Below are 12,868 nucleotides of genomic sequence, written 5' to 3'. Positions count from 1 at the left end.
AGGGAAGGTCAAGCTTGACCAACATTTTTGAATTCTTTGAAGAAGTAACAGAAAGGGTAGATAAGGGTAATGTATTAGATGTAATATATTTGGATTTCCAAAACGCCTTCGATAAGAGACTGCATAGTAGAGTCATGACTAAGGTCAGAACATGTGGAGTCAGGGGACAAGTAGCAGAATGGATAGCAAGCTGACTATAAAAGAGAGTTGGGATTCAAGGTAGTTACACAGATTGGCAAAATGGTGGGAAGTGCTGTTCCACAAAGATTGGTGCTGGGATCACCATTGTTTACCATTTACACAAATGATTTGAACTCAGGAATCAGAAGCACAATTTCGAAATTTGCGGATGACACCAAATTTGAGTGTGTAAGTGGAGGACTGCGACAAAATACAGGAATGTAGGAACCGTTGTTCCTAACCTAAAGATGGAGTTCGACTCAGTGAATTAAAGTAATTAACTTTAATGAACAAACGAAGCTAGGTATCAACTACAGGATCAGATACAAACAGGTCTGGTCTGCTTGGAAGTCTCTCAGGAATAACTAGAAGTTTCCGAGCTCAACTGCTAGCAAGTTCCGAGCTCAATTGCCAACAGGTTCCGAACTCAACTGCTAGCAGGTTCCGAGCTCTACTGCCAGAAGGTTCCGAGCTCTGATGTCATGACGTCATCACGTTCTTCCTGCCGTTGAGGAGTCACGTGATGGATGGCGTGACATCATCACGCAGTGTATAGGAGAGAAGCCTGAGTATAGTAACAGATACATTTAAAGGTACATTGTCAGGCTGTATAACAAAGCTGTAAAAAGTAATTATATACATGCGCCCCCCCAGAATTGCTTTTAACGGCGAAGGTAAGACGCGAAGGATGTTTGACGAGCCTGTCCGAACGACTACGCTACTCTGGTAGCTGGAAAGAGGTGGTAGCAGATGAAGCAGCCGTTGCTTGAGGCTGGGATGACGCTGCCAAAGAGGAAAAAGAAGACGAAGACGATAAAGGAGAAAACGATCGCAGCCAACTCGGTGCAGTGGATCCTGGTGCCTCAGTGGCGGACTGTGGCTGTGGAACACTGGCAGTCGAAGGAGGACGCCCACGGCAGGGCGGTTGGGCAGTGATAACTGGTGTGCCGAGGTCGAGATGAGCAGGTTTCAAACGGTCTATAGAGATGTGGTCATGCTTACTGCCGATGTCGACTATGAAGGTCTTATCACCTGAGGAGATGACGCGAAAAGGACCTGTGTAAGGTGGCTTGAGTGGATCTTTGTGTGCATCGTGTCGGATGAACGCGTACTCCGCGTGCTTGAGATCTCCTGGAACATGGGAACGCTGCCGGTCGTGATGTGAAGTGGGCACTGGCATGAAGTTCCTGGCCGCTTCCCGGTGGCTGACGAGTTGCTGAGCTGGAGACCAAGGTTCAGTGTGAGGAGGAAGAAAGTCACCCGGTACCCTGAGTGGTTGACCAAAGACTAGCTCTGCCGAAGAAGACTGCAGGTCGTCCTTTGGCGCTGTGCGAAGACCGAGTAGCACCCAAGGAAGTTTATCCATCCACCCAGGCCCAGTGAGACTGGCACGTAGTGCTGCTTTGAGAGACCTGTGAAACCTCTCACAGAGGCCATTCGCCTGTGGATGGTAGGCGGTGGTACGATGAAGCTTGGTACCTAAACTTTGAGCAACGGCGTTCCAAAGCTCAGAGGTGAACTGAGGTCCTCGGTCTGAAGAGATGTCAGCCGGTACTCCAAACCGTGCTACCCATGACGAAATTAAGGCCCTGGAGATGTCCGCTGCTGTGGTTGCAACCAAAGGAATCGCCTCTGGCCATCTAGTAGTACGGTCAATTATAGTGAGAAGATGAGTGTGCCCACGTGAAGGAGGAAGAGGACCAACGAAGTCCACGTGTACATGGTCGAAGCGTCGCTCCAGGACCGGAAAAGTGGAGAGTGGGGCTTTGACGTGACGTTGTATTTTGGCTTTCTGGCAAGTCACGCAGGCATTTGTCCAGTCGTGGACGTCGAGATGCATGCCTTTCCAAACGAATTTCCTCGCCATGAGCCGCTGGGACGCTCTCATACCGGGATGTGACAACCCGTGGATAATGTCGAAGATTTTCTTGCGCCATTCGGCCGGGACGATCGGACGTGGGATGCCCATGGAAACGTCACAGAGGAGCGTTGTCCCTACAGATTGAAAAGGAACATCAGCCGCTTGCAAACTGGAAGGTGTGGTTCGGTATGCCTGTACATCAGGATCCGCCTGCTGATCTTCGGCCAATCTGACATAGTCAACTCCCAGGTGTACTGCATGGAGCTGGGCGCGGGAGAGACAATCCGCCACCAGGTTATCCTTCCCGGAGACATGCTGAATGTCTGTTGTGAACTCCGAAATGTATGTGAGATGGCGTTGTTGGCGCGCTGACCATGGTTCTGCTGTCTTAGCCATCGCGAAAGTCAATGGCTTGTGATCGACAAAAGCCGTGAATGGTCGACCTTCCAGGAGGAAGCGGAAATGGCGGATGGCCAGGAAGAGTGCCAGCAGTTCTCTGTCGAAAGTGGTATACTTCTGCTCATTCAGCCTCAGCTATCAGCTGAAGAAAGCCAGTGGTTGCCAAGCCCCATCGACCCACTGTTCTTGTACCGCCCCGATGGCGTAGTCGGAGGCGTCAGTGGTGAAAGCTATGGTTGCGCCTGGGAGGGGGTGGGCCAACATGGTTGCCGTGGCTAGAGCGCTCTTGGTTTCGACAAAGGCTTGGTTCATCTGAGGTGTCCACCCTATCGGGTCTTTGCCCGCTTTGCCTCTGATGGCCTCGTATAATGGTTGCATCAACAACGCCGCCTTGGGCACGAACCTGTGATAAAAGTTAACCATCCCCAGGAATTCCTGGAGGGACTTCACGGTCCGTGGCAGAGGAAAAGATGCGATGGCTTCCACCTTGGAGGCCAGAGGGACGGCACCTTCTGCGGTGATCCTGTGGCCCAGGAAGTCGATATTGCGCAAGCCAAAGTGGCGCTTGGCCGGGTTGATAATGAGGCCATGCTGGCTAAGGCGAGAGAAGAGGGTGTGCAGATGCGTGATGTGCTCTGTGTGGCTGCTACTGGCGATGAGGATGTCGTCCAAGTAGACGAAGACGAATGTTAGGTCACGCAAGATGGAATCCATAAGCCGTTGGAAAGCCTGTGCCGCGTTTTTTAGCCCGAGCGGCATACGGAGAAATTCAAAGAGCCCGAAGGGCGTGATGACGGCAGTTTTGGGGACGTCTTGAGGGTTCACTGGCACTTGATGATAGCCGCGGACGAGGTCCACTTTTGAGAAGATGCAATTCCCTGCTAGGTGAGCAGAAAAGTCCTGTATATGAGGAATTGGATACCTATCTGGAGTGGTAGCCTCGTTCAGGCGCCAGTAGTCGCCGCATGGCCGCCATCCACCGCCCGGCTTAGGAACTATGTGTAAAGGCGAGGACCAAGGACTATTTGACCGTCGAATGATGCCCAGGCATTCCATTGTGTGAAACTCCGCCTTGGCTGCCGCGAGTTTTCCGGGATCCAGCCTTCGTGCTCTTGCGTAAATGGGGGGCCCTGTCGTAGAAATGTGGTGCGTCACACCATGTCTTGCTACTGACGAAGAAAAGGTAGGCCTAGTGAGCTCAGGAAATTCCTTGAGGAGACGAGAAAAATCATTGGCGGAAGGAATTGCACAAACGACTGACTGGCAGGGGACCGAATGAAAGGTTGAGGCGTTGATTAGCCGGCAGTGCTGAACGTCGACTAAGAAGCCGTTAGCGCAAAGAAAATCTGCTCCCAGGATGGCCTGTGAAACCTTCGCTGTGATGAACTCCCAGCTAAAACGTTGGCCACCAAAACGCAATTGGACCCAATGCTTTCCGAACGTGCGGATGGCTGCGCCATTGGCTGCCTCGAGGGAGGGACCCTGCCCGCCGGACTGTAGGTCAAGCTTCGACGCTGGCAGAATACTGCACTGGGAGCCAGTGTCGCAGAGGAAGCGCCGTCCTGAGAGGGAGTCAGTGATGTACAGGAGTTTTCCTGCAGATCCCACAGCCATCGTGATCCCCGTGTGTGCAGCAGGATTAGTATAGCTTTTCGAACCCCGGCGATTTGAAAAAGGCCTTTTTTGTTGTTTTTTTTTAAAGAAACTGCAGGGTGGACGGCAATTCCAGGCTTTCGCGCCAAAACGAGAATGGTATATGCACCAACCCGTAGGAAGAGACTGGTTCGCCCTCGTGGGGGCAGGACGACTCATGGTGGCGCAACATGGCTGCAGTTCGGGGTAGTCCGGGTCCGAATCAGCGGGAGGCTCGGCGCTGTCTGGGCGTTTCATGGCCGCGCAGGACTGTTGGGCGACCGAAAAGATTTTATCCGCTACCGCGGCAGGTTCAGCACAATCCGTGATCGCGGAGTTGGCCAGGGCCGTCTGTACGGGCACCGGTAGCTGAGAGAGGAACAGCTCGCGGAAGAGGAAACACTGTGATTCTGAGCCGAGCAACGTGAGCATTTGGCTCATGAACTCTGAGGGCTTTGAGTCCCCAAGACCGGGCATGACGAGCAGTCGTCGGGCGCGTTCAGATTTAGACAGACCGAATATTTGGAGTAGGCGTGTTTTTAAAGCTTCATGCTTGCCGTCGTTAGGAGGACTTTCGAGGAGGCTGACGACTCACGAGGCCGTGGCGCTGTTGAGGGCGGAGACCACGTAGTAATAACGAGTCGAATCCGCTGTAACACCCCGGATTTCGAATTGGGCTTCAGCCTGGCAAAACCACGCGGCTGGCTGCTGCTCCCAAAAGTGTGGCAGTTTGAGAGTGACGGCGTTCGTGTCCATGATGTCTTTTCAACGAAATCGTTTGAAGAATTCGGGGTCACCAATGTAGGATGGAGTTCGACTCAGTGAATTAAAGTAATTAACTTTAATGAACAAACAAAGCTAGGTATCAACTACAGGATCAGATACCAACAGGTCTGGTCTGCTTGGAGTCTCTCAGGAATAACTAGAAGTTTCCGAGCTCAACTGCTAGCAGGTTCCGAGCTCAACTGCCAGAAGGTTCCAAGCTCTGACGTCATGACGTCCTTCCTGCCATTGAGGAGTCACGTGATGGACGGCGTGACGTCATCACGCAGAGTATAGGAGAGAAGCCTGAGTATAGTAACAGATACATTTAAAGGTACATTGTCAGGCTGTATAACAAAGCTGTAAAAAGTAATTATATACAAATGTCCATAGTCTTATGGTGGCTCTGCCACAGGAAGACATTAATAAACTTGCAGAATGGGTATATAATTGGCAAATGAACTTCAATATAGATAAGTGAGAGGTAATACATTTTGATAAGAAGAATAAGGAAGCCACATGCTCCTTGGAACAAATAAGTGTCTAAATAGGGTAGAGGAACAGAGGGATCTGGGGGCACAGATACCCAAATCACTAAAAGTAGTGAAGCAGGTTCATAAGGCTATAAATAAAAAGGAAACAAAGCACTGGGGTTCATTTGTAGAGGGATGGAATTGAAAAGCGTAGAAGTTATATTAAACTTGTATAAAACCTTGGAGTACTGTGAACAGTTCTGGTCTCCGCATTATAAAAATGATATAGAGGCACTGGAGAAGGTGCAAAAAAGATTTACTAGGATGATACCAGAACTGAGAGGTTATACCTATAAGGAAAGATTGAACAGGCTGGGGCTGTTTTCTCTAGAAAAGGGAAGACTGATGGGTGACATGGTAGATGTCTTCAAGATTCTGAAAGGGTTTGATAGGGTAGACGTAGAGAAGATGTTTCCACTTGCGGGCGAGACCAGAACTAGGGGCCGGGCCATAAATATAAAATAGTCACTAGTTAATTAATCCAACAGGGAATTCAGGGGAAACTTCTTTACCAAGAGAGCAGTTAGAATGTGGACTACAAGGAGTAACATAGAAACATAGAAACTAGGAGCAGGAGTAGGCCATTCGGCTCTTCGAGCCTGCTCCGCCATTCAACGAGATCATGGCTGATCATCCAAACCCTAGCACCCGGTCCCTACACCGACAGCCATCCCACCCAAGCCCTATCCCCGTAACCCCGCATATTTAATCCCCCCTAACACTAAGGGCCAATTTTTATCATGGCCAATCAACCTAACCCGCACATCTTTGGACTGTGGGAGGAAACCGGAGCACCCGGAGAAAACCCACGCAAACACGGGGAGAATGTGCAAACTCCACACAGACAGTCACCCGAGGCCAGATTTGAACCCGGGTCCCTGGCGCTGTGAGGCAACAGTGCCAACCACTATGTATTCAAGGGGAAGCTATATAAGCACATAAGTGAGAAAGGAATAGAAGGATATGGTGATGGGGTTCGATGAAGAGGGTGGAAGGAGGGTCGTATGGAGCATAAACACCGGTATGGACCTATTGCTGTGCTGTAACTACTTTGTAATACTTTGTAATGAACTTGTTTGTTGATCCGGTGTTGGTATTTGTCTTTGTAGTGAAGTGACAGCAACAACAATAAGTTTGGAGAAAAGGAAGGCAAACGGATGATGGATGTATGAAGAGTGGTAAGGATTGTGGGACTGTTGGTAAATGGGAATGGGAGGGCTGATTTAGTTGAAGCACTTCTCGATGAGTATATCTCGGTCTCCTCCTCCTCCTGTACTTGTTGCTGCCCAGGTGGTGGTAATGGTTGGTCCTTCATGAGGGCGAAGTTCTGGAGCATGCAACAGACAACAACAAACCTAGGTATCCGCTCATGGGTGTACTGCATAGCTGCTCCGGAACAATCCAGGCAGCAGAAGCGTTGCTTGAGCACACCTACTGTTGGCTCGATGATGTTCCTTGTGGTAGCATGGCTCTCATTGCAAGCCAGCTCTGCAGCTCTGTGCAGCTTCCAGACTGGAGTCATGAGCCATGTCCAGAGGGGATATTCTTTTGTTGCTCAAAAGCAAACCTGTAAGTTGCTGGCCTGGTTGGAATAAAGGCGCCACAGAGGACTAGCACAGGATAAAAGAGTCGTGACTGTTGCCGAGATAGTGGGCACGGACCTGCATGATGTGCTGTCTGTTGCCGCAAACTAGCTGTACATTGAGGGACTGGAATCCCTTTTGATTGATAAAGATGCCAGGCTGGTGATAGGGAGCACACAAAGCAAAGTGTGTGCAGTCTATGGCACCCTGCACCCTGGGGAAGCCTACCATGCATGCAAAACCTGCTTCGCTCTGTCAATAGGGAAGGAGGTGTAGGTTTTTTTCTGGCCGCAGAGAGCCTTGGTGACCTCCCTGATACATCGGTGTACTGCGAACTTGGAGATGTTGCAGCCTGAAAGGAACCCGTGGCATAAAGTTGAGGGCGACGGTGACCTTGACAACCACAGGCAGTGCTGTCATAGTGCAGAAGGTGTAAGCACTAATCCCCAGATCTCTAAGAGTTCTGACGACAGTAGCCCCATGGAGAACAGTAAATTGCAGATAAATGCAGAAAAACTGAGAAGCTTACATCACACTTTGAGCTTGTCCCTTTAAATCACCAACCAATACAATGCAGGACAATAATCAACAGTGCCAGCTTTTTATGGGGGCAGCATGACACCGACCTGCAACCAGCGAAAGTAGAGAAAAGCTGATTACAGGCCCGGGTGATGTCATTTAACGTCAATTTAAATATGATTTACATTGCTTCGCCTGCTTCTGGCGCTATGGAGAACTGTGCTACTAAAACTGAACGGGAAGTCTGGGCACAGTGCAATCATAGAAGTTACAACACAGAAGAAGGCCATTTGGCCCAACCAGTCCATGTCGGAACGCACACCCAGCATAACAGGTCTTCGTCCATTTTTCTTCTGCATTGTGCTTGTAGTTTATACACACCTCTGGGGCAGGAAAGTGGAAAAACGGCCCCCTTAGTCTCTCAGTGAAAATATTACATACTTCATTTTCTTAGTACTGTATCATGTTTTCTTAGTATGTACAATTTATTTATACTGGAAAACTACTTATTTATTTCAAACTTCTTTCTCTGATCCCCAAATCAGCTCCATCTTTCAAAGAACAATATCAAGCAATATCAAAGATCCTTATTAAGATATATTTACTTACGGCCCTGGCATTACCCTTGTAGATTTGGCACAAGAAATGCATTTAAATCGCTCAAGTAACTGTCTGAAATTGGATGACAAAACAATTAAACAGATTAACACTGCCACATTTCATTATACAGTAGTTTTAATATAATTGTAACCATTTATCTGTACTATTTTTAACACAAAGTTTTAGTTCATTTTGAACTTTTTTTGGGGGGACTGCTTTGTTTTCACAAGATTTTCTCTCAAACATTTCCTTTTCTAAATGATCAAATCTATTCCCAACCAATGAAAAAACTAGTTATTGTTCCATGATTTCAGGTACCTGTGCTGTTTATCAATCAAATGGCAGGAAAGTGAAAGAGACTAAAACAAAATGATTATGTTTTCTCTCATCCAGTGAACCTTCACAAATCTGCTGCTGTCTATTCCTTAAAAAGACTGTCATATACAATTGGGTTCTTACAGCATGTCAATTTCAAATCATCTATAAGATATCTTTATGCATACACCACAAGATGGCTCCAAGACTTTCTTTGTGGCTCCTTTTTTACAACCTTTCATTGTTGCTCCTGTACAGTTTTATCTTGGGAAGTTGACAGATCAATGGAATTCTGCACCCCAATATCTAATTGTCATGGCGTTCAATAGTCTGGAGGACAGGGCTGAAGTGTGGGGATGTGAAGATGGATGAATTAATTTTGAGAATTATTTATATAGAATGTTCCTGCAGAAGATTAAATGGTGGGATATAATTCATGATAGGGATCTTGTGCAAGGTGTGTGGGACTATTGAACTTGACAGGTCAATAGCCTTTTCACATGCCATGCGTTTTAATGTTTTTATCAGTTGAAGGGTCTCATTCAATACAGCTAATCAAATAAATGACAAACAAAATAGAAGATTTGCCTCCCCAGAATTAAAACCAATAATTACCAATGCAGGTGGTTTTCTGCTGCTTGTGTATCCAGCCTCTTAAAAATGCCATGCTCATCGCAGGATGTGTGCTATAGAGCACCTCTGGTAGCTTACTGGGTAAAGGCACCAAGGAGCTTGGTATTAAAGCTGTACAGACAAGGAGGTCCCAGGTTCAGTCTCTGGTCTATGCTGAGCTAGCTGAAAGCTGAATGCAATTGGGATACTACAATTGGCTTTAGTGTCCCTTGGTTAGGGAAGCAAACATCAACCATGGACCCCTCTCCTGATTACTATCCTTGTGACCCTTGCTGCAAAGTACATGTGTGGATATCGGGTGAGGACAGGATTGCGTTTGGCTGTGGTGAATAGCCCAGTGGCACTCACCATTTAGGCTCACTTTGGCAAGCTACTGTCTTATGGATGGAGCTATACCCAGTGTCCAGGAGAGGTGGTGGGGAATATTGGAAAAAGGTAATTATACACAATTACAAAGCATTAACAGCACAGCAACAGGCCATTCGGCCCAACAGGTCCATGCCGGTGTTTACGCTCCACACGAGCCTCCTCTCACCCTTCTTCATCCATCAGTGGTCCCAGCGCAATTAGACGAAAAAGGGAATTCATTCATTTGCAAGTTAATAAAAATTGCCAGTAAAATTGCCGGGGTGGGGGGTCTCTCGATTTCCTGCCATAACCTCAGCGGATGATCAGTGGAAACCCTGAGAATTGGTATAAACATTTCCGTCCACCCGCCCCCCCCCCCCGCCCCCAAGAAGTCACAGCAGCAGACCAGGGAAATTGTGCGGAAATTCTACTCCCATGTCTCTTCGGGTCACTTCTTTACCCCATACTTTTTCAGTGTTATTGTTTCTAGCTTGCATTCAATTCACTCACTTCCTGAATCCAGCAGCAGAATCGGCCTCAAAACCTGGGCCATTTCTCAACTGCTTTTTCAGCTGTTTCCACCTTTCTTCCAAATGTTTCTTGAGCGGATCCAGCTCCATGCGATCCAGCTGTAATAAAATTAATTGGAATTTCACAGAGCTAGAAATTAGTCAGGTAACCCATTGAAAGTATATCTAGAGAACATTTCACACATGGTCTATTTAACTGCAGGCTTGCAGTGCAACTTTATTTGCTTAAGTATTTGCTAATGTAACCCCACTAGTCAAAAAAGGTGGTCGAGAGAAAACGGGGAATTATAGACTAGTAAGCCTGACATCAGTAGTGGGGAAAATGCTAGAGTCCATTATAAAAGATGTAATAGCAGAGCACTTGGAAAACAGTGACAGGATCGGACAAAGTCAACATGGATTTACAAAAGGTAAATCGTGCTTGACTAATCTACTGGAATTTTTTGAGGATGTAACTGGTAGAATAGATAAGGGAGAACCAGTGGATGTGGTGTATTTGGACTTTCAGAAGGCTTTTGATAAGGTCCCGCATAAGAGATTAGCGTGTAAAGTTAAGGCACATGGGATTGGGGGCAAGGTATTGACTTGGATAGAGAACTGGCTGGCAGACAGGAAGCAAAGAGTTGGAATAAACGTGTCTTTTTCCGAGTGGCAGGCAGTGACTAGTGGGGTACTGCAGGGATCGGTGCTAGGACCCCAGCTATTCACAATATATATTAATGATCTAGACGAGGGAACTAGATGTAATATCTCCAAGTTTGCAGATGACCCAAAGCTGGGTGGGCGTGTGTGCTGTAAGGAGGATGCTGAGAAACTCCAGGATGATTTGGACAGGTTGGGTGATTGGGCAGATGCATGGCAGATGCAGTATAATGTGGATAAATGCGAGGTTATCCACTTTGGTGGCAAAAACAGGAAGGCAGATTATTATCTGAACGGCAATAGATTGGGAGAAGGGGAAGGGCATCGAGACCTGGGTGTCCTTGTGCACCAGTCGCTGAAGGTAAGCATGCAGGTGCAGCAGGCGGTTAAGAAGGCCAATGGTATGTTGGCCTTCATAGCGAGAGGATTCGAGTACAGGAGCAAGGATGTCTTGCTGCAGTTGTACAGGGCCTTGGTGAGACCACACCTTGAGTATTGTGTGCAGTTTTGGTTGCCTTATCTGAGGAAGGATGTTCTTGCCATGGAGGGAGTGCAGCGAAGATTCACCAGACTGATACATGGGATTGCAGGAATGACGTATGAGGAGAGATTGGGTCGATTGGGCTTATATTCGCTGGAGTTTAGAAGAATGAGAGGGGATCTCATTGAAACTTATAAAATTCTAACAGGACTAGACAAACTAGATGCAGGAAGGATGTTCCCGATGGCCGGGAGTCCAGAACCAGGGCTCACAGTCTAAAGATAAGGGGTAAGCCATTTAGGACAGAGATGAGGAGGAATTTCTTCACCCAGAGAGTGGTGAACCTGTGGAATTCTCTACCACAAAAGGCAGTTGAGGCCAATTCATTAAACATATTCAAGAATGAGTTAGATATATTTCTTAAGGCTAAAGGGATCAAGGGATATGGGGAGAAAGCAGGGACAGGGTACTGAATTTGAATGATCAGCCATGATCTCATTAAATGGCAGAGCAGGCTCGAGGGGCCGAATGGCCTACTCCTGCTCCTATTTTCTATGTTTCTATTATAGCATATTAAATCTGATTTTTTTCTTATAATCATTATCTTTTGCAACTCTCTTCATTGACTATTTTCATTTTTTTCAATCTATGTGTGCTTTTCTTTCTTTCCATTCATCCCCATTATTATCTGTGCTTTAACTTATAAAAGGCTTGTTTACCTGTACCAAAACACAAATAAAAACGTTACTTCCTTTTGAAGTTCTTTTGACCTGTCCATTAAATGGAAGGTCGAGGAGAGAACAGCAGGACCAAGTTTAGAAGAAACGAAGAAAATGTTGATAAAATTGCAACTATTGGTAATATAGTCATAGACAAGAAAGGAAGCAAATGTGGAATAATAAACAGTGGAAAATGACACACTTGAGGTGACTTGGAAATAGTGGAGAATCAAACTTTGCTGGAAAAATACATAAACTGAAGGCAGAAATATGGGCTAAAAGGAAGTACAGGAAACTCTCATTTAAACGGCATCTAAATATCCGTAATTCTCTATTAACCAGCAAAATTCTCACTCCGAAAACAACACCTCAATAACTGGCAATGTTGCAGAGTCCGAGTCTCCCGTGGTGGCCGAGTTCGTCAGTGGGGGTAGTTCTCCAAACTGCCACTACTCGGCTTCTTGTCGGAAGTCGGAACACCTCAATACCCCTGTAACAGGGGTCTGACTCTCCCGCGCTGCCGGTAGTCTCTTCCAATCCGCCATTTTACAGGGATGCTGTGTGTCTCCCACGCTGCTGGTAGTCATTGCATTGCATTGCCCTCAACTGGCAGTACTGTACTTAATCAAGCATCTTCCACCATCCATTTAACACAACATTCTGTAGGTGAGTACCCAATTACTGTATACTGCACATTTCTTGATTTTTTTATTTTTCTTTGTAAAAAATAGCCTCGGTAGATAACCCTCTCCGTCATACGGAATTTTTGATCAACTGGCAACACGCCGGTCCCGTCGGTGCCGGATACCAAAGAGCTTCCTGTACAAGATTCTGATATTCTCTCGATTTCGCATTTGATTCCATCGGTCTCACACTGTTCCAGTTAGTGTGAGCTCACACAGCACCAAGTCTTACAGCTTCTGACATGTAGAACTCCTCAGGAGCACGTGTATAATCAAATAGGATAAAATGGTTTATCAATCATGCAGCACAACCCTTACAGCACAACTACCGACCGCTCTGCGTCGCTTGCAGGCACTTGTCCATGTGGTTCTGAAAAATTGATTGTATATACCTGATAGTAAGTCCCCCAAATCCCTGTAAAAAAAATGTCTTAAAAACTACTGCATG

The 12,868-nt window shown here is 46.9% G+C and overlaps 1 protein-coding gene across 2 annotated transcripts in view; it reads right to left on the bottom strand.

Moving 5' to 3' along the window:
* The window catches only part of LOC147110456 (uncharacterized), a 208,104-nt gene that overhangs the window by 84,776 nt on the left and 110,460 nt on the right, over nt 1-12,868 (bottom strand). For both annotated transcript variants that reach the window (XM_086002261.1, XM_086002262.1), the window contains exons 11-12: nt 9,876-9,994; nt 8,079-8,141 (exon numbers count right to left, since the gene is read on the bottom strand). In XM_086002261.1, coding sequence (XP_085858387.1) covers nt 8,079-8,141; nt 9,876-9,994 — 182 coding nt within the window. The remainder of the gene's footprint in view (nt 1-8,078; nt 8,142-9,875; nt 9,995-12,868) is intronic.

This window comes from Somniosus microcephalus, chromosome 11 (assembly GCF_052327205.1).
Source record: "Somniosus microcephalus isolate GS21.2 chromosome 11, FLI_Smic_1.0, whole genome shotgun sequence".
In the NCBI taxonomy this organism is placed as follows: Eukaryota; Metazoa; Chordata; class Chondrichthyes; order Squaliformes; family Somniosidae; genus Somniosus; species Somniosus microcephalus.
The sequence above is the reverse complement of the archived record's forward strand: the minus strand, read 5'-3'. Positions and strand labels throughout refer to the sequence as shown.